The 26,824-nt window shown below is 42.1% G+C and overlaps 2 protein-coding genes across 2 annotated transcripts; one reads left to right on the forward strand and one right to left on the reverse strand.

Annotated features, from left to right (window-relative positions):
- Positions 1-3,004: 3,004 nt before the first annotated feature.
- On the reverse strand, positions 3,005-9,378 carry LOC139433614 (inositol 1,4,5-triphosphate receptor associated 2). Its single transcript, XM_071202690.1, has 16 exons — positions 9,360-9,378; positions 9,141-9,248; positions 8,871-9,051; positions 7,952-8,110; positions 7,114-7,231; positions 6,973-7,023; positions 6,393-6,470; positions 6,252-6,308; positions 6,105-6,164; positions 5,735-5,790; positions 5,381-5,471; positions 5,176-5,295; positions 4,999-5,088; positions 4,008-4,754; positions 3,268-3,415; positions 3,005-3,177 (listed from the first exon to the last, which is right to left on the reverse strand). Exons 1-16 carry the CDS (start codon positions 9,376-9,378, stop codon positions 3,005-3,007), a joined length of 2,256 nt encoding a protein of 751 aa, XP_071058791.1.
- Positions 9,379-10,417: 1,039 nt separating this feature from the next.
- On the forward strand, positions 10,418-25,543 carry ctr9 (CTR9 homolog, Paf1/RNA polymerase II complex component). The gene is made up of 22 exons (XM_034111239.2): positions 10,418-10,592; positions 11,398-11,496; positions 14,756-14,995; positions 15,086-15,203; positions 15,284-15,373; positions 15,964-16,220; positions 16,321-16,428; positions 18,219-18,455; positions 18,577-18,795; positions 18,978-19,161; positions 19,257-19,345; positions 19,440-19,625; positions 20,538-20,625; positions 20,705-20,853; positions 20,948-21,064; positions 21,295-21,440; positions 21,551-21,622; positions 23,862-23,997; positions 24,126-24,269; positions 24,353-24,511; positions 24,607-24,719; positions 24,797-25,543. Exons 1-22 carry the CDS (start codon positions 10,548-10,550, stop codon positions 25,233-25,235), a joined length of 3,435 nt encoding a protein of 1,144 aa, XP_033967130.1. The 5' UTR covers positions 10,418-10,547; the 3' UTR covers positions 25,236-25,543.
- The last annotated feature ends 1,281 nt before the right edge of the window (positions 25,544-26,824 follow it).

Raw genomic sequence — 26,824 nt, forward strand, 5'->3', positions numbered from 1 at the left:
ACTTCAGGGGACATTACATTGACTTACATGCATTTCCTGGAGACTTATCCTAACCTTAACCATAACCAACACATGCCTAACCCTAACCCTTAATCTTAACCTTACCCTTACCCTTACCCTAACCCTAATCCTAAACCTAATCAAGTCTTCCCCCTAAAATTAATGATTCCCCTTATGGGGACCTCCAATTTGTCCCCATAAGGGAGGTGAGTCCCCACACGTGACTGTGCAAACAGATTTAGGTCCCCACAAGTATAGTAATGCTAGGCCACACACACGCACGCGCGCACACACACACACACACACACACACACACACACACACACACACACACACACACACACACACACACACACACACACACACACACACACACACACACACACACACACACACACACACACACACACACACACACACACACACACACACACACACACACACACACACACACACACACACACACACACACACACACACACACACAGAGCCCCTGCTTTTCTAAATTATTTACATTCAGTCTCCATGGACCTTTGTTTATCACACAACTTCTTCTTCTTTTAAACAGCAACATAAAACCTTGTTATGTTAGTAGAGTGGATTTAATATCTCATAATAATGTTTTACTAAGACAGATAAAGAGGAGTTCAACAGCCTTAATTAAGGCAGAGTTCTTAGTGTACTCTAGATGGCATCTGAAATATAAATTGCCAGGTACAGACACTGACATCATCAGATTGTTAGCACCCTGACGTTAGCATTTAGCTCTAGCACCAGCAGTGCCGAAAGCCTGACAGAATGGCTAGCGTTGCTTTTAGTTTTGATCAAGACTGATTGAATGTGTTATGCTGGTAGTTCATTTGATGCTACATTTGTATCATTAGTATCTGTTTTATAACTGCTCTTGTTAGTTGTCTTTCTTTTATTTATTTATGCTTTATCCTAACCTTTGTGCTTGGATGGTGTATTGTCTGCTTCTTGTCTTGCTTTTTCTTTAAATGTCCAGACAGCAATCAATAAATCAAATGCTCTGTTAAAACAGAGATACATTTCTGGTGTCTGTTGTAGGACTTTTATAAGCCCGCCAAATCTTTTTATCTGGACTGTATGAAATGATTGGACTGCCTGTCTATCTGTCTACCTGCCTAGTCACGTACCTGCGAAAACTGCCAGTGCACACTTTGCATGTGACCTGAGTATCTCAAAGTGCGGCAGACAACATTTCCCAATATATCATGCTAACTTGGCAGCTGTAATAGTAGTAGCAATAGCCATGTTTTGTTATTTGCGTAGGTAGTTAGATGTGGTTAGCGATGCGCTGCTCTTCCAACTGCTCACTTGCTGTATTCAGCCAGTGTTTACATGTGTTTTTCATTGAAGGCCTAGAGTGAGGGACTACGATTATTGGAGGTTGGATACTTTCAAAATCCAGTTTACTCTTGTCGGTTTCTCCAAAGTTGCCTGCTCCAGCTTTAACATTAAGGTGTGCAGGGATAACAAGTAAATCCTTTGGGTGACATCTGGCACTTTTAAAACATATTGATGCTAGGTAACATTTGTTTTCCCTGGAAAATGATTAAAGAACAGTATTGTTGAGGTAATGTTAACTGCTAGCTTGCTACTGTATGTGGGGAGTTGTCCAAATGAAATTAAACCTTCCTCTCATTCATAATGACTCGATTCAACCATACACCGTCTACATCTTGATGTACAGTATCATCAAACTGACAGTGTAAATATCACATTGTATGACAGCAATGTCATATAAACATAAAATGTGAGCCGGCTGCAGCTTTTCGTGATGTGGCTGCAGCTTCATTTGGTTAGCAAAGCCCATGCCAACACTGGATAATGTGAACTTATTACAGAAGACCATAAAATAAACAAACAAGCTGACACGAAGACGACTACTGTCTGTTCATATCAAATATAATTTCCCGCTCTGAGGCCACCCACTGGTTCTCAGCAACTTCAACATGCTCCAAACTCTTCTAAAATAAACAATAGCATTCAGTATAAGACTTCGGCCTTCATCAAGGAACTCTTTCTTAGGGAAGCATATTTTGGAAATATGTGCCATGACCTTTCCTGAAGAGTTAGGAAAATAATGACCCTTCAATTGACCAAGAACGTAATTCAACATGATGAGTATTGGGAAATATGGACAGCCAGCAGCTTCGGAGGAACATGAACAGAATAAGGCGTCCCAAAGGGCTGCTTTAAAGGCTATGAGGACGTTGTGTTTTTGATGTTTTGTAATTAACAGTTTAATATAGTTTATAAAATAGTTAACTTTTCCATAAAATTTATCTTAGCAATGTTTTTGATGGAATAGTTTGACATTTTGCCAAATATACATATTCATTCTTTTGTTAAGAGATGAGAAGATGAAAAAAAATGCATATAACTTTCATCAATAAAGCAAAAATAAGAATTCCTTAATATATTAAACTATATCAAAACTTGCAATCAAAAGAAAATGGGCTAGAAGTTGTTCGTATTCCTTTATACAATTAATTCATTAACATTTCAATTGCTATGCTATTACTTTTTATTCATACATATTTGACTAATCCCTTTAAACTGAATAATTGTTACTGTCCAATAGTGTACATTGGAATGATATCATACCTGTTATTAGTTATTCTGTACAATATCTAGGGCACAGTGTATGGGCGCTGTATGCAATTTACTGTTCTGTTGTTTTTATCTAATATTTATTAATAATAGTATTAGATAAAAACAATTGTATAAAAATAGTAAAAAAAAAAGGTAACATTTTGAATGCTGGGCCTTAAGTGCTTTACATATTTCTCATCGGTTTCAAAAATTAAGATGTAAATGTGAAGTGGGCTGGACCACAATGGAAACTATAACTCACAAAAACAAAGTGAAAAAGCGATGTAGCTAAAAATACTTATCCTCACTGTGTTTACATAAAAAAAACATTCTCGGTTCCCCAAATGTTCCCCATGGCCCCCTTTATTAAATAACACGCACTCCCTCAGAGCAGCTCCTCCTCCTCCTCCTCCTCCTCCTCCTCCTCCTCCTCCTCCTCCTCCTCCTCCTCCTCCTCCTCCTCCTCCTCCTCCTCCTCCTCCTCCTCCTCCTCCTCCTCCTCACTGTACCAGCTGTTGTGTGCAGTGTAAATATCGTCTGTGTCTATTTTCAGACATCCTGAGGGGTTACCATATGAAAAGGAAGTTGCCTTAATTCATCCCACAGTGTTCCCCATAACCCTGACAACACTGTAATGCAGCGTCTTACCATTCATGGGGAGCTGCAGAGGCCCACTGACTCCTGGGATCACAGGAGATGGAGGAGACCCGTCTCCGCCTGCAGGCTCCACGTCAGACTCAGCCTCAAAGACAGTGACGTCTGTTCCAGGATCAGCTGGTACACTGAGACCTGGAGACTTGAGAAAAGTACAGAGACAGTGAACTTTTTGAGTATTGCCTTACATCATCAAACTAGTAAACATCATATGTTTAACTGTCAAATAGCTCAAATGTGTATTATACTGAACGTATGAAATCACTATTATTACACAAGTACTTTAATAAGTACTCCAACTCAATCTATAAATGTAATGTCTAAGTCTTATTTACTTTTGTTTGAGGGCCAAAGATCATGTTATCATTGAAAAGCTCCTTTAAACCTCTATTAATGTACACTTCATTACAACAGTTGTTCCCAACATAAGGGCCCGTCAGATGACCCCTTGTGGGGGCCATCTGCTATTTTATTTCAAATACTGCATAGTTTGGCTCCTTGTTCAATGTAAATGACACACATGAATTAATGCATTTTTGAACTGATGACAAAATGCACCTTGTGAAGAGGAGCTGGGATTAAAAATAATTTGGTCACAGGATTTTATGCAAATGGTAAAACATAATTTATGTTACATACTTGTACTTTAAACTTGATATTTCAGAATAAAATAAAAACTATATAATTAAATGTCAGATTTAAGAAACCTAGATATTTAACACAGACGGACAAACCTGAGTTTGATATTTTTCTCCGCTCTTGGCCTCCAGATTGTTCAGCTTCTGGTCAGAGTCGGCTGCTCGCTCCAGAGCCTCCTCCACCTTCAGGGTGATGCTCTCCATCCTCTCTCTCACCTGGCCCACCCTCTGCTCGCTCTCTCTCACCAGCTCAGCGGTCTCCAGGGCGCTGTTGACCATCGCCTCCATCCTCCTGAGCGTCTTCAGGAGGCCGTCTGCGGTCGCCCTGAGTTGGGTTTGCTCCTGCTCTGAAGCTCCACCTGTAATCTCTGTGGCCACGGCTGCATCCCTCTGATCCTTCAGGACCTTCTCCACGGCTCTGCCTGGCTCCTCTCTCTCAGTGTTGGTTCCCTTGTTGATATAAAGACTGCGCTTCTTTTGCTCGGTGACACACTCCTGTGCAGATCTTACAGAAGCTTGCAGGAGGCAGATCTGCTCCCTCATATCACTGATGGTCTGCTCTGCTTGCTGAAGCTTTGCTCGTGTCTCGGAGACCTCCAGGCCCGGCTGAGGGTCTTTGGTCCGGGCCTTAGCCCCCTCCACGCTGTGGGCTTTCCACCAGTTAACCACAGCCACCTTCTTGGCGTCCTGCATCTGAGTCTGGCTCTCCGTCTGGCTCTGCTTTTGCTCCTTCTCCCAGGCTCTCCTCCGCTCCTCCACCTTCTCCCCTCTTTCCTCCCACACACACTTCTGCAGCTCCAGCTCCTGCAGCCTGAAACCACCATCCCAGCTTTGTAAACATCTCTTTTACACGTTGTTATGACTGTAGCTACCAAGGGGTACTAAAACTGCACTTATGCCCGATAGAGTCAAACACGCAGAAGATAGTAAATCCTATGGGTTGCGTAACGGAGATGCCCATAAATACACTGACAAAACCAGACACCCTCTTTTAATAGCCAGAGAAAGCTTCTCAGAAGAACAGAGACTAACATCAACCAAATCCAGTCTGTTACCATAACAGGAGAAAGAGAGGTAAAAAACTCACATACACATTGACAAGCTGCTGCTTGATGCTTGCCTGTTGCTGCTGGCGCTGAGGACGAGGCCTCTCCTGTGTTTCTACAGGAGCGGAGTCCTGCGTGTGAGAGAAGACACCAAAGAGATTTATACACATACATGTTAGCGCATGTCATAATTATCATCTTCTTGACTCTCTCCTCACCCTCTCAGGATACTTATTGTGCAGAAGATGAGCAATTTCTGCAGACTTGATCTTGTGGATGATGCTCTGAATATCATCGCTGTGTGTTTGCAGGGACGAGAGGCTTAAGTCGTGATGCTGCTGCAGACAAAGGGCAGTAACGGACACATGAGATGGAATATCAGCACCATGTAAAGATAACCTGCAGTTTAGCGTGTGCTTCTACCTGCTGCATATCGTGCATCTCGCTCTGCAGAGAGCGGTGGTTTGGAGGGTCTCGGCTGAGACTCTGAGGACTGATACAGTGTCTGTCATACCTGCCAGGAACAGACGGAAAACCTTCACTTGTGTTACATTAGATGAAAACAATTGTCTGCCTATTGTGTGGAAAGGTTTTTATATAAATGGATCAGGACAAAAAGTGAGCGAATCTTATTTTCTGAAACTTACAGAATCTCTTTACACAGAGGGGGACACATGTTTATGTGACCAGACATGAAAAAGTGGATTTTCCATAATAGGTGACCTTTAAGTGTTGTTAGATTTGTAGAAGAAATGCAGATGTGCACATGTTTAGTACCTCAAAAGAACTTGGTGTGAATGGTTCTGTAACTTAACCATCTCTGACTGCAGACCCTACAAAACCAGAACACAGTTTATGTGGTGAACAACACGAACAGCAGAAACCTTTTAATAAAACAAGGAAATTCCAGACATTCATAACTTTGCCGAAATAAATCAAGTTTTGTTTTAAATTCTCGCATTAGGAAGCTGATAACTTTGCTTGACTTTTACATGCTTAATACTAGTTTCCTCTTTTCATGATTTAACATAATGTCTCTCCTCTACTCAATGGTATTAGAGGTCAAATAAGGTTACATTTGTTCCCTCTCATAGAGAACCATATTCAAATGCGGCTGGTTTGTCTTTACTTTAGGACAAATACGTACCTCAATCATACTGTGATTCTCCATGTGACTGTTCTTCATCTTATCCATGAGAATGTCTTTCTACACAGGAACATTTGAAGGTAAAGTTAAGATACAAAATAAAACGTTGACTGATATTTTATGGTGAAAATACCCAGATAGACCAACCTTTGCAATGTCTCTGTCTCTCAGTGTCAACATAACCAGGGTTTCCTCAAGTTCGGCCTGTGAACATTTAGATGTTTAAACCTCAATTAAAACACAATACACATAGACAAACACTAAAGTGTCTTACTGATCTGTTCCTACCCTTAGCTCAGTGTTGGCCTTCCTGAGTTTGTTGAGACTATCTTCAGAACACGTCCTTTCAAAGGTCAGTTTCTCATTCTGTGAGGACAAAGGGAAAAAACAATCACCCTTTTTTAGATCCATTATCCACTGGATTAGAAACAGCAATGAGCATTCATATCAAGAGCAAATCAACAGTAGAGTAGTAGTTAAGGTTAAGCTAGTAAACAGTTTATGGTTCCTGGGAATCAGCCTCACAAACAACCAGACATAGTTTTCTCACATCTTACTACCTTGGTTAAGAAAGCTCAGAAACAACTTCATTATTAGAGGAAACTCATGACGGCAAAGTCCCCCTGCCAAGTCAACTTGTACAGAGCAGCAGTAGAAAGCATCCTTACTGAGAAGATTACAAACTGGCGAGTATAGTACAAGGCCCAGGAGAGGAGTGCTCTGCAGCAGGTAACTAAAACCTCACAGATGATTATTTGTTAAAAGAAAATGTGGAGAATAACGCTCTACAATTGAAATGTTGCCGTGCAATCCTTTGTTGGCGAATAACAATAAAACAACTTTAAGGTGCCTACATTTTAGACGTTACCTTGTCTTCAAGCCTCCTGATGTGAACCTTCAGGCATTCAATCTCATTGCTCTGAAAATGATAATAGATTTACATTTAAATATTTGCCATGAAAAATGTAACTGAGAAGGTCACTGGGAGATGGTTCATTGTGTGTTGTACCAGTTTGGTGCAGCTGCTCTGGGTGCGGCTGGCCCTCTCCTGAGCCTCTTTAAAGGCCCGGCGGGTCTCCTCCAGTTCTTCTGTCTGGGATCTGGCTCTCACTGCTGACCGCTGAGCACTGCACACCACAACAGAAACACATCACAGCTTATTGTTTTATTCACCTCTACTCACAACCAAAACACCCAAATATACAAGAAGAGTATGAACCGAGATTTTGTACTGGTTTTGAACCAGTATTTAGTTATTGGAAAAGTCAAGTGTTGTAGTTTCTTTATAAGAAAGTTTCTTTACATCGTTATTGTTTTGGTCTGGTTCTACAACATAATATAAAATATAACAGGCCAGGGTATAAAAATACCATTTCATGGTTACGTTTTTTAAACTATGTGCACGACAGAAGAGATGGCCAGGCAGAGACACTGATCAAATCGTTTTTTCGTCAATTTGCTGCAGTATAAATTGTTCACTTTATTTGTAGTAGATAATGTTTGATTTATTTGACTATTTATCTGCCAGTAGATTAGAGAAATGTCACTCAAATATGTCAGGTTTCTTCAAAATGTTGCCTTAAGTCTGAAATAAATGTATTATTGTGTATATGGGATCTTTAATGTAAGACGTACATTTTTGTTCTCTGTTTTGTTACAGATGATAGTTAGTGTTACGGTTTGTGAGAGAAGTATACACCATAAGGATTACAAGAAATAATGAAACTGAAGGAGACAATGATGTGCTTTGGTCAACATACACAGTTTAATCCCACAAACGGTTACTGGAGTTAAATGAATGAAGAAAGTTCTTTAATTTAAAGAACATGAAAGTATTAATCCTTCACCTGGTCAGCTTTGCTCGCAGCTCAGTGACCTCCAGAGAGAGCTGCAGGTTGACGTCTTCACACTGAGCCACCGTCCTCAGCAGGCTGCTGTTCTGCTCACTCAGCTTTCTGTGAGCGTGCTTCAGTTCAGTCACCGTGCCCAACAGGTCTTTTCCATCACTGCAGCAACAAACAGTGTGTGTGAAGAACGACAACACGTTGATTACAGGAGGTAACATGCAGAGATTAAAGAAGGGAGATAACAAACCATAGACACTGGTGGCTTTCTGGAGAGGCAGCAGAGAAATCCAGTCCTGAAAGAAAATCTGGTTTATTAAAAACTTTGTTTAATGTGATTGGGATGTTTCTCAAAAGTGTGAACAAAACATTAACTGCCTACCATTTACAGGGACTTTAGAGGAGTCAGGCCAAGATACATGAGTGCTGTCCAAATCAGAACTGAAACACAGGAGGAGTTAAGATTAGTTCCCACATAATGGAAAATGCTGATTAATAAAATATTGAATTAACAAAACATTTTTTAAACGATAATTATCACTGAGATATATTGCTAGACAATGTGAGGGGAGGGAAAGTGATTTCTGAGAAATAGGTAACACAGTGAACCCAAAATATAGACTTTAAAAATCCATCCATGTTGCACATTGTTATACAGCTGAAAAAAAGACTTTTGTATTCACTGAAATGTTTTGCTCTTTATGAAATGCATTGGTGATTGCGTTTTACAACATGATGTAGATTATTAAGATTGTTAAAAATATGACAGTACAGATGCTTTTACGTCTTCTAGATTTTCAGGTATTTAATGAAAATGGAACACATTGAGAGGACAACGTTTACCAATGTCAAGGTTGTCAATTATTTTAAAGGGAGTTTCTAAATCCAGATTAAGTTATGAACCAGTTGATGAGTATCTCACCTGTCCTGGCTGCACTGTGCGATCCACTCCCTCATGATAGAGTGGAAAGTCTCTCTGCTCACATGAGGGTCCTGACAGTCCGGGTCGAGCAGCCGCCGCAGGGCCGCCAGTCGGTCCTGCTCCGGACTCTGAGTGGTCATGGTCTGCAGGTACTGCAGCATGGTGGAGGCCAACACCTCTCCTGATGATGAGAGGGATGCAGGAGCCATGATTCACAGTCATATGCTTATTTCAATGTCTTTTTGTTCAAATCAACACACTACTGTTTACCTGTGTTGGAGGTGTTACAGGCATTATACATGATGTCAAGGAGTTCATGTTCAGAGAATCCTCCAGTGTCATTATTGTCCTCGAGCACACCCCTTGTTCCACTGCCAGCTGATTTAAGATTGGTTAGCACATATTTATGCACAGAAGTATACATGTAAATAAATATAATGTTCTGTAAATATGTGTTTGATATAAGAACAAAGTAACTGCAACACTTACCATCATTGCCGTCAGACATTGTGCTTTTTTCTCCTGAATCCCTGGAGATGTTTCTACATGACCTGATTTTATAATGAAAATCAAATGTTTTACATATCTCTACTTTCATTGTTAGGTCAAAAAGCAATAAACCCAGAGTAGAAAGAAAAATTCAAATTGAAACAGACAATGACTACTCTCCAGATCTGACTGCTTTGCATGTTTACATGGACGCAGTGGGTGTCATCCTACAATGACATTGAAAAATGTGACGTTTATTAGCTCCCAAAAAGCCATTATGGTGGCAATACCGTGTTGAATAACATGTTTTCAAGAAGAGCACAACACAAATATCCAATGCTAACAATGTATATTGTATAGTTAATAAAAAATAGATGACATGGTTAAATCATGTCTGTATTTACATTTTAGCTCACTGTTTTTGTTTATTATATAACAAGTAGCCATGAAAAAAGTATTTAAATAGAGAAACAAAGATCAAATGTTACCTCTTAGTCCGGGACAGCTCTTCTGAAAAGAAAATAAGATGGTAAAATTCTAAATCAGGAGGTGAAATGTCATTATGTTCTCCTTTGACTCACTGTGATGTTTGCACAAGAAGTCTCCAAAATGCCCATATGCTTGTTTCCACTGCTTCACATCAAAACCAGCTGACATCCCCCCAGCACCCTCTCTCCCAATCCTCCACCCCCACCTCAGTCACCTCATCCCTGTAGTCTGTGACAATAAAGCAGTATAATAGATTTATATTAAGCTTAACCAGTTTAACATAAAAAAAATTCAGCCTGCAAAACATTTCTACCAGATTTTGAAAATGGGAGTACATTTTGTACATTTTCTGCTGCTGAAACTTTGAGCTACATAGTTTTATTTGAAATACATTCATAGAGAATCTGTTCGGTTTTCAACAAACTCACTAAAATAATCCTGGAGATGCTGTATATATTTACATGAACATATTTGATCTCTTAGTAATGTTCTTAACCGTGTTTTCAGGAAAAGACAACATGTATTCACCTCCAGGAGGAACACTCTCTGTCCCCATCAACTGGCCCGGACACCATTTTCGTTGCACCGTGTGTTTCCTGTCGGAAGCATGAAGTAGCCATCAACAGACAACGGGCTGTTGGAGATTTTGTATATATTTTGTAATCATTCTGACTCAAAGTGGATATCACTGTGGCCAAGATGTCTCGGGGATCCATCGAAATCCCTTTACGGGACACCGATGAGGTAAAACTCGGCTCAACTTGATGTATTTTGTTTGTTGACTAAGTGAACCTCGCTGCGCTGCTAGCCTTTAATGCTAACTCTGGCTAGCTTTAGCTGCAGCGGGAATATAAATTAATCATAGTGATTAAGATATCTGGGAGTTACCCCGAATCTTAGATGCCAGTGATTTTTTTTGTTGTGCTGCAGGTACAAACGTAACGACACATTACTTCAGTAAACTATATTACTGTCAGCAGAAATATGAGCTTAGGCTCTTATGCAAGTTGTGAGCTCAGTTGTTTTGATGTTTTCTGCCATTGTCCTTCTCAATTAAGCAATTCACATTTAATCTAAAAGCTCATTTTTAATTATTTAAAAATAAATAAAAACGTTCAATGAGTTTCCATATCTGATGGAAAGCTATTTGGTATTTTAACATGCAACAGCATCAGTCAGTATCCTAACTCTCCATTGCATCCATACTCTGTTATTAAAGTTATCTATATCAAATGAAACATGTTTATTAATAATATAAGTTGTTGCAATCATTAAAGTATAAATACTGTTTTGAATGCCAGACTGAGGTGTGTGCTGCTGTTGAGTTGATGTTGACACATTGACAACACATTCATCAAATCATTAGAACCGATGGGGCAAGGATAATACTGATGATATGCCTATCCAGTGAATTAAATACCTTTTATAAAATATGGTGTTAATGAAAAGGTCATGTCATAATACACTAAATGTACTAATGGGCATGCATATTGAGGTTGCATTTTGTCAGACATTGATGCTCAGTGATTCAATAAATTGTGTCTTGCAGGTCATCGAGCTTGACTTTGACCAGCTGCCCGAAGGAGACGAGGTCATCAGTATCCTGAAGCAGGAGCACACACAGCTTCACATCTGGATCGCTCTGGCGGTGAGTCGATGAAGATACCAAAGACTATATATTGATAATATATAGGGATGGCAGTGTTTCCCACAGATCTGAAATATACTTGGGCGGGTGGTGGCAGCGGGTGGGGGGGGGGGGTGCCTGAAAAAAGAAGAAGTTTTAACAACATGTTTATTTATTGACTTTTCATTCCTGTATAATCATTTTGCGCAAAGATGGCACTGTTTGTCAGAGCACTTCATCCTTCTGGGATTTCATGAAGAACAGCTCCAACGCCTGTGTGTATGGGAACACCTCTGGTGCTGGTCCATTAACTGCCAGTGTTTCCCACAGATCTGAAATATACTTGGGCAGGCGGGGGGGGGTGCCCGAAAAAAAAAAAAAAGTTTTAACAAGGCAAGGCAAGTTTATTTATATAGCACTTTTCAACGCAAGGCAATTCAAAGTGATTTACAAAAAATGAAAGACATTAAGCATTCAAAAAGAAAAGCTAATAAAATAAACATTAAAAGGAAAAATACATGGATAAAAGTTACAGTGCAGTCTAAAATATGAATAGTTCAATTAAACATTAAAAGAAAAAGTACATGGATAAAAGTTACAGTGCAGTTTAAAATATGAATAGTTCAATTAAAAGCAGCGACAAAAAGAAAAGTCTTCAGCCTGGATTTAAAAGTAGTCAGAGTTGCAGCGGACCTGCAGGTTTCTGGGAGTTTGTTCCAGATAAACAACATGTTTATTTATTGACTTTTCATTCCTGTATAATCATTTTGAGCAAAGATGGCACTGTTTGTCAGAGCACTTCATCCTTCTGGGATTTCATGAAGAACAGCTCCAACGCCTGTGTGTATGGGAACACCTCTGGTGCTGGTCCATTAACTGCCAGTGTTTCCCACATATCTGAAATATACTTGGGGGGGGTGGTGTGGTGTGGTGTGAGGTGAGGTGAGGTGACGTGCAACAACATTAACCTTTCTGTTGGTCGCTTGTTAGCAGACCCTTCACGCGATGGCAGAGCGAACAGGTACAGGCAGGGCCCATAATGATAGCCCTATAGATTAAATCTACTACCCACACATGAACATATGGAAATGGGTTACTATTTAAAAAAATAAATGTATTTAGGAACCTATCCATGTGATTTTTAGTGGGGGTCGACCTCAAATCCTCTATGGGGGTCCAGGGGCATGCCCCCCCGGTAAGATTTTATTTTTTATTTTGGAGTTAAATGCATCAATCTGGTGCATTTTGAGGGGAAAATAAAGAGACTAGATCTATGGAAACACCTATATTAAACAGAACTGTATACATTTCAATAATCATAAAATCATGGCCATAACCAATAACATACCATTTCCAATATGAAAAAAACACTGAAACTTGTTTATTAATTTATTTTTGGTTCATTTATAGTTGTGAGTGTGTCTGTGCTCCTGAATCAGCCTCTCCTGTCTCCCTCCTCTCCCCCCTGCTCCTCTTTGAGGCAGCAGCAAAGACTAGTTTTCTCTCAACAAGTTTTAAAAGTGTATCTTACCTTTTTTCACCCAGTTAACTTTTTATTTATTTATTCATGCATATTTTACTAATCACATTACATTTCATTTAGCTGACGCTTTTATCCAAAGCGACTTATAATGACCGATTACAGGGACATTCTCCCTGGAGTAACTAAGGGCTAAGTGCCTTACTCAAGGGCACACTAGTGGTGGTGTTCCTGGCGCGATTTGAACTCACAGCCTTCCGATCTTCAGCCCACCTCACTATCCATTAGACCAATCACTACCCTCTCAAATGGAAATATGTGTTTACATAAATGGTGACCACACCGTTTGAGACCCACTGAGAACTTAGACTAAGTTAACTATCTAAACACTCAAGAGTCCTTTACCTCATCTGAGCTGAGGTTATCCCGAGCTTGAATGACACACAGAGACCAATCAAGGGCTTTGATTTATGATCTGTATGACAGTGGCCATGTCGGCAGGCCACATCATGTGGACAGCCAGTCACCCTGTGTGAGGCAGGCCACTTAACAGGCCAGAAGGAGGCGAGATCAGTGCAAGGGAGCGAGGGATCATTGTCCACAAGTTAATCGATCGCAGATGGCATCGTGGTCACGGACGAATACATTTTTTTTTTTATTAAAACAAAACTAAACTAAATGGGTCGCGAAATATACTTGGGCGGCCGTTAATATACCTGGGCGGCCCGCCCAAGTATAGTCTATGTGTGGGAAACCCTGGATGGGTACCGAGCCCCGGTATTAAACGGGCCCCGGGGCTGAATTATTAAAGACTGTGGTACTGTTAAGCTCCGACGTTATTGGTCTTTTTATCGGTACTGGAGACATGTATTATGCCTACACAAACATTATTTTGCAGTTTTAGTGTCGCCAACTCCGTTTCTAATATGCAAAAAGACTGCAAAATGTGTCAATGATTATTTTTAGTATTTTCGATCTTTCCAATCCAAACAAGAGATCTCAATCCCCCGCCTGATTGCGAGAGGGCGGGGCAGTTTACACACACTCAGCTGCTACATGCAGCAACACACACGGAGGAGATGGCGGAGAGAACGCGCTCCGAGGTGTGGTTAAACTTTACCCGTCTCGATGTGGACAATCCTCGTTACCAAAAGTGCAATAAGAGTTTAGCATGTAAGGGCGGTAACACGAGCAATTTGTTTAAACATCTTTCAAAAGTGCACCACATTCAAACGGAGAAATGCACCGTTTTCTAGTAGCTCTGTAGCCCCATCCACGAGTAACTTTTCCACGTCGGGTGTTATGTATGCTAGCAGCAACACACGGAGTTAAGTATTATTATATAATTGTACAAACATGGGTTAATGATTAGAGGTAACTGAGTTATTTATTTTGTTAAAGTTTCAGCTATTCTGTTTACAATTCTATCATCAGATTATTTAATACCATTTGTTAAAGCATTGTTGTTTCTTTTGATGTGAAATATTATGTATTTAAATAAAAAGCAATGTTAGTTTTGTTCACAATTTGTTTAGTTAGTTTACCTTATTTTATTCTCCAAAAGTACCGTGAAAAGACCGGATCGATAAGCGGTATCGATAAAAGTAGTAGTACCGTTAAAACCTTAACGATACCCATCCCTAATATGTAGTCGTAACATAGCTGTTTGTTAGCTTGGTGATTAAATTGAACACAACACAGTATCAAGTCAAATTCCTCGTATGTGTGAACCTCCCTGGCAATAAACCCATTTCTGAGGGAACAAACTAACATGTATCACATTACTCTGTCTTTTTACAGTTGGAGTACTTCAAGCAGGGCAAAACTGAGGATTTTGTCAAGCTTTTAGAGGCAGCTCGTATCGATGGAAACCTTGACTACAGAGACCATGAGAAGGACCAGATGACCTGTCTGGACACATTAGCAGCTTATTATGTCCAGCAAGCGCGTAAAGAGAAAAACAAAGATGCCAAGAAAGAGCTCATCACGCAGGCCACGCTGCTCTACACGATGGCAGACAAGATCATCATGTATGATCAGGTCAGGAAAAAATAGATGATGAGAGAAAAATACTACTGTCCACCTAATTTTGCAATGCAAGTAATCATAACATGCTGTTTAATAATTTAGAACCATTTGTTGGGACGAGCCTGTTTCTGCCTGCTGGAAGGAGACAAGATGGACCAGGCCGACGCTCAGTTCCACTTTGTCCTCAACCAGTCCACCAACAACATCCCTGCTTTGCTTGGTAAGATAATTATGAAAAAATAAGACATTAATCTTAAGCACAGTGATTTTTGTACTGAAATAATGGTTGTTGTTCAACAGGTAAGGCCTGCATCTCCTTCAATAAAAAGGACTACAGAGGAGCACTGGCTTACTACAAAAAGGCTCTGCGTACAAACCCCGGCTGCCCAGGTACACACGCTACCTCTATCATCTTTAAAACAGAGCCATGTATTTACTTCTACATCATTATTAGTCTGAGTCTGGACGATTCCAGATATCATTATCTGAGTTGTTTGACTTGGACGAAGGTCCCTCTAATTTGGTTGTATCGAGCTGTGAGAAAAGTACTTTATGTTCTGAGGAATTATATTTTACATTTTAAATGTCATTGGAGTTATCTGTAAATCAAGGTATATTATGATCAATATCTAAATGAAGTTGAAATAAATAGAGTAAAACAGGATTGGATTTCACTTTTTGTATCTATACCAAATGACCTATCTGTTATTTTTTGTCCCCAATGAAATCTAAGAAAATACCAAAATGCCCAGCAAGTCAACATGACACATTTAAATAACCACAAATATAAATGTTACATGTTTATGAAATGGTGAAATGGCTTTTTGCATAACCGCCAACAACTATGATAAGTATTTATTGGCTAATATATCAGCCAGGCTCTATTTCATGCTACTCCTATTAAAACAGTTCTCATACTCGAGTTGTGTTACAGATGTTTCTTCATCTATCTTTTCTCTTGTTCCCTTGTCTCTGTCCAGCCGAGGTAAGACTTGGAATGGGACACTGTTTTGTGAAGCTCAGCAAACTGGAGAAGGCTCGTTTGGCGTTTGGTCGAGCCCTGGAGCTGAACTCAAAATGTGTGGGAGCTCTCGTTGGTTTGGCGGTTTTAGAGCTCAACAGCAAGGAGCCCGATTCCATCAAGAACGGCGTGCAGCTCCTATCGCGCGCCTACACCATCGACCCCAGCAACCCCATGGTGCTCAACCACCTGGCCAACCACTTTTTCTTCAAAAAGGTAATCAATAGTTTGATTTGTCATTGAAATACGGACACAGTTCTTTACGTTTGTGTTATAAACTGTTATTCACACCTGTGTGTTTTCTGTTTTCTATCAGGATTACAGTAAAGTGCAGCATCTGGCTCTTCACGCTTTCCACAACACAGAGGTGGAGGCCATGCAGGCTGAGAGCTGCTACCAGTTAGCTCGCTCCTTCCACGTTCAGGTACGTTTCTAACTGATACCGTCTCCGCCCATCACGCTCCTCCTCTGCTGCTGAAACTCTGATTCATGCATTCATCACTTCACGACTCGACTACTGCAATAGCATTCTCTACGGCAGGGGTGGGGAACCTCCGGCCCCCGGGCCGTATACGGCCCGCGAGACCATTTGGTACGGCCCTCAAGTTAATTTTATAAACACACGCAAAAAAGAAAAAAATTAAAGAAATCTAGACCGCAAACAAATTAAACAAAGCGAGGGCTTGTTTTTCCTGGCCAAGGTCAGGGTCCTTGAATGCAACACGAGCCTAACGTGTCATCACGTGGTATATGTCTCGTCTGACAGGGGTGCAGTTCTGACGGAGAGCACCAGAACGTCGCTCCGGCACTTCCAAGCAGTACCCATAAGGAGCCGTACACATGCCGCAGTTTTTGCGTGGCTGTGTCTTTAGTTGAAAGCCTAGTGGCGATCTGTTCATCTGCCATACTGATCATACAGTCAATAACTTTGTTGTTATTAGCATCTGGTTAGCTAGCTATGCTATCGAATATAAGAAGCTTTTTCTACAACCAGTGAGGTAAAGGCACATATTTATATGATCATTATAGTTATAAAAAAATAAAAAAGTTGTTATTAATAAACAAGAATACAGTTTGAAAGGAGAGTGATTTGTAAAATATCCATAAAGAAAAAGAAATCTGCTTCCAGTTCTGTTTCATATGTGTTGAGAGATGTATCCATAGATCTCCTAATGTTGCTCTCAAAGTGCACCAGATTGATGCTTTTAACTTAAAAAAATCTTCCCGGGGAGCATGCCCCCCGGACCCCCCTAAAGGAGGTTAGGTCCCCCCCCCCCCCCCCATTTAAATCACGTCCACATGGATAGGAAACTAAATACATTTGCACACATCTTGTGTCCACTATCTTTCTGTTTGGGTGGTCATGCCACAACCGTGCACGTGCATGCATGCGCGAGTCATGGTAAGATATCTGGATTAAGAGGTTGCTTTTTCTTTGCACAGCATGAAAGAAAGGCGAAATAAATGGGCTGTGATTTTAGTATTTTTAAGCAGAGGTCAATAATTTGTACGGCCCTCGGAGGATGTTGTAAAAATTGAAATGGCCCTTGAGAGGAAAAGGGTTCCCCACCCCTGCTCTACGGCATACCATCCAACCTCCTCAATAAACTCCAACATATCCAGAACTCTGCTGCCCGCCTCCTCACCCACACCCGCTCCCGAAACCACATCACTCCGTCCTCCAGAACCTCCACTGGCTCCCCGTCCGTCAAAGAATCATCTTCAAAGTCCTCCTCATTACTCACAAAGCCCTCAACAATCAGGCCCCCCCCTACCTCACAGACCTGCTGCACCACCACACCCCTTCCCGCTGCCTCCGCTCATCAGAAGCCAACCTCCTATCCACCCCCCCCCCGCATCAATCACCGGACCTGGGGGGACAGAGCCTTCTCCGTCGCTGCCCCCTCCCTCTGGAACTCACTCCCCCAACCCATCAGAGACTGCACTGACCTCACCACCTTCAAAAAACTCACAAAAACTCACCTCTTCAATCTGGCTTTTAATGTGTGATTGTTTTTGTATTATTTGACTTTAACTTTAACTATATATTTATTTGTTGTTCCTTTATTTTATTTTATCTTCACTATATATGTAAAGCGTCTTTGAGCACCTGTAAAAGCGCTAACAAATTAAATCTATTATTATTATAGCTTACTGTGTATTCACCGTGTTATCGCTGTATGTCTCTGATGTCTCTACTCTCTTTCTCTTCAGGAGGACTATGACCAAGCGTTTCAGTATTACTACCAAGCCACTCAGTTTGCCTCGTCCACCTTTGTGTTGCCCTTCTTTGGCCTGGGACAGATGTATGTGTATCGAAGAGACAAGGAGAATGCTGCGCAGTGCTTCGAAAAGGTTTTGAAGGCCTACCCCAACAACTATGAAACTATGAAAATTCTTGGGTCTCTCTATGCGACATCTGACGATCAGGACAAAAGAGACATCGCCAAAGTACGTCAGAATATTTGATCGTTTTTGTAATATAGCGGCTTATTAAGACATTACACTACACTAGTATCTCGGAAATGTGTCTGGAATCAGCTCTAAACGTGTCACTGTCTCTGTTCACTAGGGTCATTTGAAGAAGGTGACGGAGCAGTACCCAGACGACGTGGAGGCGTGGATCGAGCTGGCTCAGATCCTGGAGCAGACCGACATTCAGGGAGCGCTGTCTGCGTACGGCACGGCCACCCGCATCCTGCAGGAGAAGGTGCAGGCCGACGTGCCGCCCGAGATCCTCAACAACCTCGGGGCTCTTCACTTCAGACTGGGAAACCTCGGAGAAGCAAAGGTAGCTGTCGATATACAGCACAGCTTATAACATGACACTGTAAAAAAGCTTCATTATTGATTGAATGAAGTGTACATCCATGGGTCCATGACTAAATGGACTAAAGTGTGCAAAACAGTGTATTTTTTAGCAAAGACAACAGTGGTATTTTTAAAGCATGGGTCATCGCTTCCCTCCTACAGAAATACTTTCTCGCATCTCTGGAGCGGGCCAAGGCTGAGGGGGAGCACGACGAGCATTACTACAACGCCATTTCTGTCACCACCTCCTACAATCTGGCCCGCCTGTATGAGGCAATGAATGAATTCCACGAGGCTGAGAAACTCTACAAAAACATCCTGAGAGAGCATCCTAACTACGTGGACTGTAAGCATCACGAGCAACATCATATGGTGAAGTGAGGGCAAGAATAAAACGGTGTTTGTACTCACTGAAGGATTGTCGGAATTTCTGTTCCTCAGGTTATTTGCGTCTCGGAGCGATGGCTCGCGATAAAGGCAACTTCTATGAAGCCTCTGATTGGTTCAAAGAGGCCCTGCAGATCAATCAGGTACTTTTGTTTCACCTGTCGTGTTGATATCATAACAGAATTCAATCAAATGTGTGTCCAACTCATTTCAACATGATGCTGATGTTTGCTGCAGGATCACCCCGATGCCTGGTCCCTGATAGGGAACCTTCACTTGGCCAAACAGGAATGGGGTCCGGGTCAGAAGAAGTTCGAGCGTATTCTGAAGCAGCCGTCCACTCAGAACGACACCTACTCCATGCTGGCTCTGGGAAACGTGTGGCTGCAGACCCTGCACCAGCCCACCAAAGACCGGGAGAAGGTGCAGATTTGTTCCATTATGGCCTCACTTCTAAAATGTCTCAAGTCATTTCTGATGTGTTGGAAGAGGTGGGATGTATCTATGACAAAACACTGTGGGGAACACTTAATTGTAGGGATGCTCCGATCGCTAATTTTGGGGCCGATAGCCAGAATCAGTACCGGCCGATACCGATCGAGTGGGCGGGGCCTAAATGGAAGATTTAAATATCACTTTAAATCTTCCATTTAAAGTGATGTTTAAAACTCAGTTAATGGGGCTCATTCACTGGAGCTTCCACAAACAACAATCAACTTAATTATTACATTCAAATGATGTACATTATTCAAGTTTACATTCACTTTGGATAATAATAACACGGGAGAAATGAGCGGAAGCTCTCTCTTTTCCTCTCTCCCCCTCTCTCTCCCTCTCCTGACAGCCTGTCAGTATCTCATGCAGCTCACTGATCCAGTAATGAGTGACCCGACAGTGAAGAATAAATATATGTATAATAACTAGTTTAGCTTGTTCCAGAGGTAGATCAAAGAGCTAAGTGTGTTAGGTCTAACTCTTGTGTGTTTTGCTCCGCTTACCGGTCCGGCGGGCGGAGCTGCAGGATTCTGCTTCACACACGTTGCATACCGCTATTTTACTGTCTTTTTCGGAAACCTTAAAATAATACCAGACCGGTGAAGCCATTTTGGCGAGCTTGTTTTGCCGCACACAGAGAAAAGTGTCATGTATTTTACGTCATGCGATCGGCTCTCGCGATCGGCATGTTTAGAGAGCACCAATCGATCGGTAGAGAGTGAGTATCGGCCGATCTCGATCGGTGACCGATCGATCGGAGCATCCCTACTTAATTGTGTGTGTGTGTGAAGAGGAATTGTGGATCCCCAAACTGAGTAATTGTGTGTTTTGTCTTGACAGGAAAAGAGACACCAGGACCGAGCCCTGGCCATATACAAGCAAGTCCTCCGAAATGACTCTAAAAACCTTTACGCTGCCAATGGCATCGGTGCGTTTAGTTTTACATTCTAATTATTGTGTTTGTTAAACTGTATAGGACGTAGCTAACATACAAACCTTGTGTCCAGGTGCCGTCCTCGCTCACAAGGGCTTCTTCAGAGAGGCTCGTGACGTGTTTGCGCAGGTGAGGGAGGCCACAGCTGACATCAGTGACGTCTGGCTGAATCTGGCTCACATCTATGTGGAACAGAAGCAGTACATCAGCGCTGTGCAGATGGTAAGGGCCTCACTTGTGATTATTTTTACAAAAATGATTAGCTTTCTTTACAGGTTTTGGTCAGTCCATTTGACCATTTTATTCTGCTCCACAGTACGAGAACTGCCTGAAGAAGTTTTTCAAGTATCAGAACACAGAGGTGCTGCTGTACCTTGCGAGGGCGCTCTTCAAATGTGGGAAACTCCAAGACTGCAAGCAGATGCTCCTGAAGGTAACATGAAGAAAAACAACGCCGTGTGGATGAAATTATTTTTGCTTCTTTCTTGTACACAGACACTTTTAGATGCACGTTTGTACATGCAACACTTGGCAAGGAATTGGGTTTCTCTGACGGCAGTTTGTGTTTTTAAGGCGAGGAGAACGGATTTGATGAAAATCCTTCATCTTGTCCTACAATATGAAGGGAGTATAACTTTGTTTCCCTGATGTTTCTCCAACCAGGCCCGCCACGTGGCGCCCAGCGACACGGTGCTGATGTTCAACGTGGCACTGGTGCTCCAGAGGCTGGCCACGCTCGTGCTGAAAGACGAGAAGAGCAACCTGAGGGCTGTGCTCAGCGCTGTCAAAGAGCTGGAACTGGCTCACAGGTATTAGACTTGATTTATACCCCCCGCCGCCCCTCCCCCTCTAGTCGGATCCTCTGGCTGTTCTGTGTGTAATCCTGCAATTTTATCATCTGCTCCTCTTCCGCTCTCAGGTATTTCAGTTACCTCTGCAAGGCTGGCGACAAGATGAGGTTTGACCTCGCTCTCGCTTCCTCTGAAGCCAGGTCAGTCTCATTTAATTCTGTTCACAGTTTATATACATGCAGGAGCTTTTATTTTGTGGTTTTAAGGAACATTACAATTATTTCTGAAAGCTACAATTGTTTATGTAATAATATGAAGACTTGTTTATTTGTATTTGATCTAGTTCCGATTGCTCCACCCATATAGACCATATATGTGACCCGCTCTATCGAAATCAGTCGGAAGTCGCAACGGCTCATTTCAAAATAAACGTGGATTTGCGTAAACAAATAGTTTTTCGGGGTTCGGGCGTTTTGTTTGATTTTAAATAAACAAAGTGTTGGCTTTCAGAATATGAAACTTTTATTTCTAAAATCACACAATAAATACATGTTTGAAGCTTGTAAAGGGAAGATGACAGCTCTCACTCGCACCCTGCTCTTCCGCAGCGCTGCTCCCCCTCCCTCCGCTGAAATTATGAATGTAAGGCGTTTAGTAATCATAGATAACACGGAAGGGTCCGTTACAGTTTGTTTTCATCTGGTTTCAAATAAACAAAGTCTTGGCTTTCAGAATATTAAACTTGTTTCGGCAAATTCAGATGATAAATACAGCTTTGAAGCTTTTAACGGCATAATTACAAGCGGAGAACGGAGTAGCTTAACGTCACAGCAGGCATAACAACAGCTGGTGTTTCTCGAGAGTGAAACACAATACACACAAATGCAAAAATACACAAACACACACACACGTATACACACACACACACACACACACACACACACACACACACACACACACACACACACACACACACACACACACACACACACACTCGCAGGCTTCCCCCAGACCAGGGGCCTATACTGCGAACCTGGTTCAACCTAACCTGGATATGTTTGAGTTAGCCGGTTGGCCTAATCCAAAACATACGCGCTCTCGCTAAACTGTCCTACGACGCTGGTTATCAAGTGGATCGCTCAAGCCAGCCGTGTCCTATCTAGTTAGGTGCGCGTTCACATGAAAGGGGTGGTATCTGGAGCAGTCGACCAATCACAAACATGGAGAAGCGCACTGACAGCACAGCGTCATACTTCCTGAATGAAAAGTGAACTTTAATACTAGTCAAAAATGAAGAAGTTAAACTTTAAACATCCATGACTTAAACACTTTATCCAGGATCAAAGCCACAGAGCTGCACCTGCAAGGTGAATACAGCTGGTAAAAGAAAAAGTGTTTGAATGCGTACATTAACAGGTTTATGATATCACTGCCCCGTCTAAAACACGATCTGACTTCAATTACATTTGTCTCGAGTGTTTCGTCAACTTAATGTGTTGCTTAAAATAATACTTCTGCATACAGTATGTGACACTGTGAGTGTTGCACGGCCAGATACGGCTCAGCTGACTCAGATAATAAAATATATGATACATTATGAAGTGATATGCCGCGGACTGTACTTAATGTTACTCTGATCCGGTTACTTATGTTGTGGCCGATATTTAAGTAAGCTTTCTTAACGCTAATGTTATAATAGTCAGATTGCTCTGAAGATGGAGGTGATATTCTATTCATGTTCACGTTCACACAGTCGGTGATTTTTGCCGGCCGTCTTTCCTGCGACGGCAGTTTTTCTGCATTTCCTTTCTCCTGTAATATGACTTGATCGCTTTAAACTCCGCACACTGAGCTCTGATTGGTCAGCAGGCGGTGCTTTCACTGAGTTGAGCTCTTAGCCTGCAACCTAACCTGGTCCCGACCAGGTTAGCTGCTTAGCATATATTACCATGGAGATCTAGCCTGCTAAAAAGAGAACCAGCTTCGGATGACCGGAAAGCCGGAGTTTTCCCTGAATTTAGCCGGCTAAGCGAAAATCCTGCTTCGCAGTATACCCCCCTGTAATCCAAATGAAAATATCTTCCCTCCGTAGTATTTTGATCATTTGCTCCGCTAATCAATCAGATCGATGGATTCCAGAGAAGAGGAAACTTTGAAGGCCTTTTTCTCAAAATGATGACTCGGTGACAGTCATTATATAATGTGACATATTTAGCTTAATATTTGGAGTACAAAAACAATTCTGATATCATTAGAAAGCTAGGAATCTCCTCTTTCCAACAGTGTATACAATTCAAAATGTGTCTTCGGGTCAATGCGACTGATTTCGATGGAGCAGGTCACATAGATGTGTTCAGTACATATGCAGTTTAAGCCTTACGGATACATGTTTTTTGTTTATTTTAAACCTTTCACGCTGTGTGTGTTGTGGGATTGCAGGCAGTGCTCTGATCTGCTCAGTCAGGCTCAGTATCACGTGGCGAGAGCCAGGAAGCAGGATGAGGAGGACAAGGAGCTTCGTGCCAAACAAGAACAGGAGAGGGACGTACTTCGTCAGCAGATGATAAAAGAACGGGTACTTATGGAGCTACCTTTCTAAAACTTTTTTGTAGAAACTGAACATGGCTAGGTTCTTCTATTACATTTGGAGGTACAATTAAGCACTTATTAATTGGTTGACTTGTCACCCTCAAACCTTGTTAGACGGATAAGCGCAACAAACAGGTGGAGGAACAGAAGAAGCTCTTGGAGCAGAGAGCTTTGTATGTGGAGAAGACCAAGGGCCTGCTCAGCTTCTCAGAGGGATCAAAGGAAATGGGCAAAGAAAAGAGGAAGGGCGGTGGACGTGTGAGTATTTATGCATTAACAGCAAACTACTATCTATCAGAACACAGCGTGGAGAACACATATTTGTTTTTTAACTTTCTAAGCGCAAGAAAGGCGACATTGATGAGTTTGTCAACGATGACTCTGACGAGGAGAAGGAACTGAGGAAGAAGAAGAAGAGAAAGGGCGGCAGTGACGATGAGGAGGGAGGATCGCGGCCCAAGAGGCAGCGTAGACCCAAAGAGCGCAAGAGGATGGAAAAGGTACCTTGAATTTTCTTTCCGTTTTTCCTATTTGAAATAAGTTTTTTTTGTCCTTATTTCTTACACATTTAACATTTTGATTATTTATTTTTTAGTCCCAGTCTGAGCGCCTACCACCGTCTCTCAAAGGAAAGATCAAGTCCAAGGCGATGATCTCCTCTTCTGATTCTTCTTCAGATGAAGATGGGCTGAAGATAGCTGAAGAGAAGTAAAAAAAAAAGAACTGACACGTAAACAATTGTGTGAATTAACAGGAAACTAATGAGTGTTTTTTCTCCCCTACAGACAACAAAAAGACAGTGGTTCAGGGTCTGATAACGATGGCGGCCACAAGAAGCGCATTGCGTCTGAGAGCGAGTCAGATGGAGGTAAGAACCGCTCGGGCAGCGAGGCGGGCAGCCCCCGGCGCTCTGCGGGCAGCCCCCGGCGCTCTGCGGGCAGCCCCCGGCGCTCTGCGGGCAGCCCCCGGCGCTCTGCGGGGTCCGACGACTCTGGCAGTGACCGTCCAGTGAAGAAGAGCAGGGTGCAGCGACAGTCTGACTCCGAGCAGTCTGACAATGAGAGCAAGAAGAGTCGGTCGGGATCTGAAGACGAGTCCCGGCCCGCTTCGCCCGCCGCAGTGTCGGAGCGAGGATCTGAGGCGGGGTCCGACAACGAGGGCTCCCCCCGCCGCTCCAACAACGCCTCTGAACGGGAAGCCTCCAACAATGACGACAGCGATTAAATTTTCCTCACATAAAACTCTTGAAATCTGCATTTTACATTTTCTATTATGAGCAGGGATTTCTGTCTGTGCGATATCTGGGAAATTAGCCTAGACAAGTTTTTGTTGGCACGTGCTTCTGGTGTATTCCTAACGTCCTGTCAGAATTCTGTTTGAACAGTCGCTGTGTTTTGTTAAAGAAAGATCAAATCACTTGAAATGAACTAAAAGGAGTGAATGCCTATTTTTTATGTCATATGGTCAGACAACACACTGACCCAAAAATGGGAAGATGCTTCAACAAAATGTCAAATAAATATAAAAAACAAGCATTGTGTGAGATGTGGGTTGATACATTCTGCTCCTGTATATTCCACTACACAAACAGGACCAACATATAGATAGTGTTGAATATTTTGTGATTTTTATTAAAGCAGGATCTTGAGTAAGGTATTTCTAAAAATAAAAGTGAGTTGGAAGTAAAATAAGTCATATCCGGTTGGCAGATGAATTCTATCATCTTTACTTAACCCCATGATGTTTTTCCCCTAAGGGGGTAGGAGTTCGCCCGCAACCGTACACTCACAATTGGTGGGCTTGGTGACCAACTTCTCGCTTGGTTTGGAACAGCACATTTTTGGCCGACCCGACACATGTGCAAAACGGAGTGGAGGTTGGTTTGGAAATGGGCGATAGTTCCTTAACTTAGGACATTATGATCATTTCTCCTACAGCCAATATGACCCAAAAGCTGATTTGCAACTACTCGACCATTGTTGCAATTAGCTCTTATATAATGTAAACCAGTTGTATGCACTCCTCCATACAAGCAATAGCATGTTCCGAAATTGAAACTATGATATGGGTTTAGTGAAAAGATAAGATAATAGAGATAAGCTTGGACTTTATTCATCCCGAAGTAAATTGTTGGGCCAGTTAAAAAAATACAATAAACACAGCAGCACAATAATAATAAAACTGTATAGGCCTACTAACAGTGCAGTAAAAAGAGTATAACTACAGGAAACATAGATGGTCACCTAATTAATGTAAATATTACCAGTATGTATTAGTGTTATGACCGGCTCGTAGGCCACAACGGAAAGATAACAAGACGTACACGAGTTTCCAAAAGCCACGGCACATTTATTGCGGTTGTTCAATATAATGCACAAGATGGATGGACGAGGGGCGAGGATCGCCGTGTTACTCCTCCTGCGGCCTGCTTGAGTCAGGGCCGCCTTGTGACTCCGGGCAGCTGGGCTTAATAGCACCTCGGCTCCGGCCAGGTGTCCGCGATCGCGCTGATTGGCCTCTTCAGCTCCACCCCACCGTAAGACCTGTAACACACCTCCACACAGGCTCTGGGGCTGTCACAGTAGTGCAAAAACCGTAGTGGTAGTTACGCAATTGCATGTTATTTATAGAACATATAATAATAATATTGCCCGTTATATAGCAGAGTGTTTTGTAGTCATGGAAATTGTATTTATTTTGCACATAGTGTTGGTGAGGATGTTCTCAGTTTCCCAGGAAATACCTCCTGTGGCGCTCCGTGGTGGTCTCAGTCTACAGCTGAAAGTGCTCCCGTAGGAAACCAGTGTGGCATG

This window comes from Pseudochaenichthys georgianus, chromosome 3 (assembly GCF_902827115.2).
Source record: "Pseudochaenichthys georgianus chromosome 3, fPseGeo1.2, whole genome shotgun sequence".
Taxonomy (NCBI): domain Eukaryota; kingdom Metazoa; phylum Chordata; class Actinopteri; order Perciformes; family Channichthyidae; genus Pseudochaenichthys; species Pseudochaenichthys georgianus.

Excerpts from the sequence above, each read along its gene's own strand:
- LOC139433614 (XM_071202690.1), bottom strand. Across the intron at positions 6,165-6,251 it reads GAGACAGAGACATTGCAAAG|AAAGACATTCTCATGGATAA; the intron begins GTTGGTCTATCT and ends GTTCCTGTGTAG. Across the intron at positions 3,178-3,267 it reads TCTGCAGCTCCCCATGAATG|GATGTCTGAAAATAGACACA; the intron begins GTAAGACGCTGC and ends GTAACCCCTCAG.
- ctr9 (XM_034111239.2), top strand. The coding sequence starts at position 10,548 with ATGTCTCGGGGATCCATCGAAATCCCTTTACGGGACACCGATGAG. Across the intron at positions 11,497-14,755 it reads ACATCTGGATCGCTCTGGCG|TTGGAGTACTTCAAGCAGGG; the intron begins GTGAGTCGATGA and ends GTCTTTTTACAG. Across the intron at positions 21,441-21,550 it reads GAGCTGGAACTGGCTCACAG|GTATTTCAGTTACCTCTGCA; the intron begins GTATTAGACTTG and ends TTCCGCTCTCAG.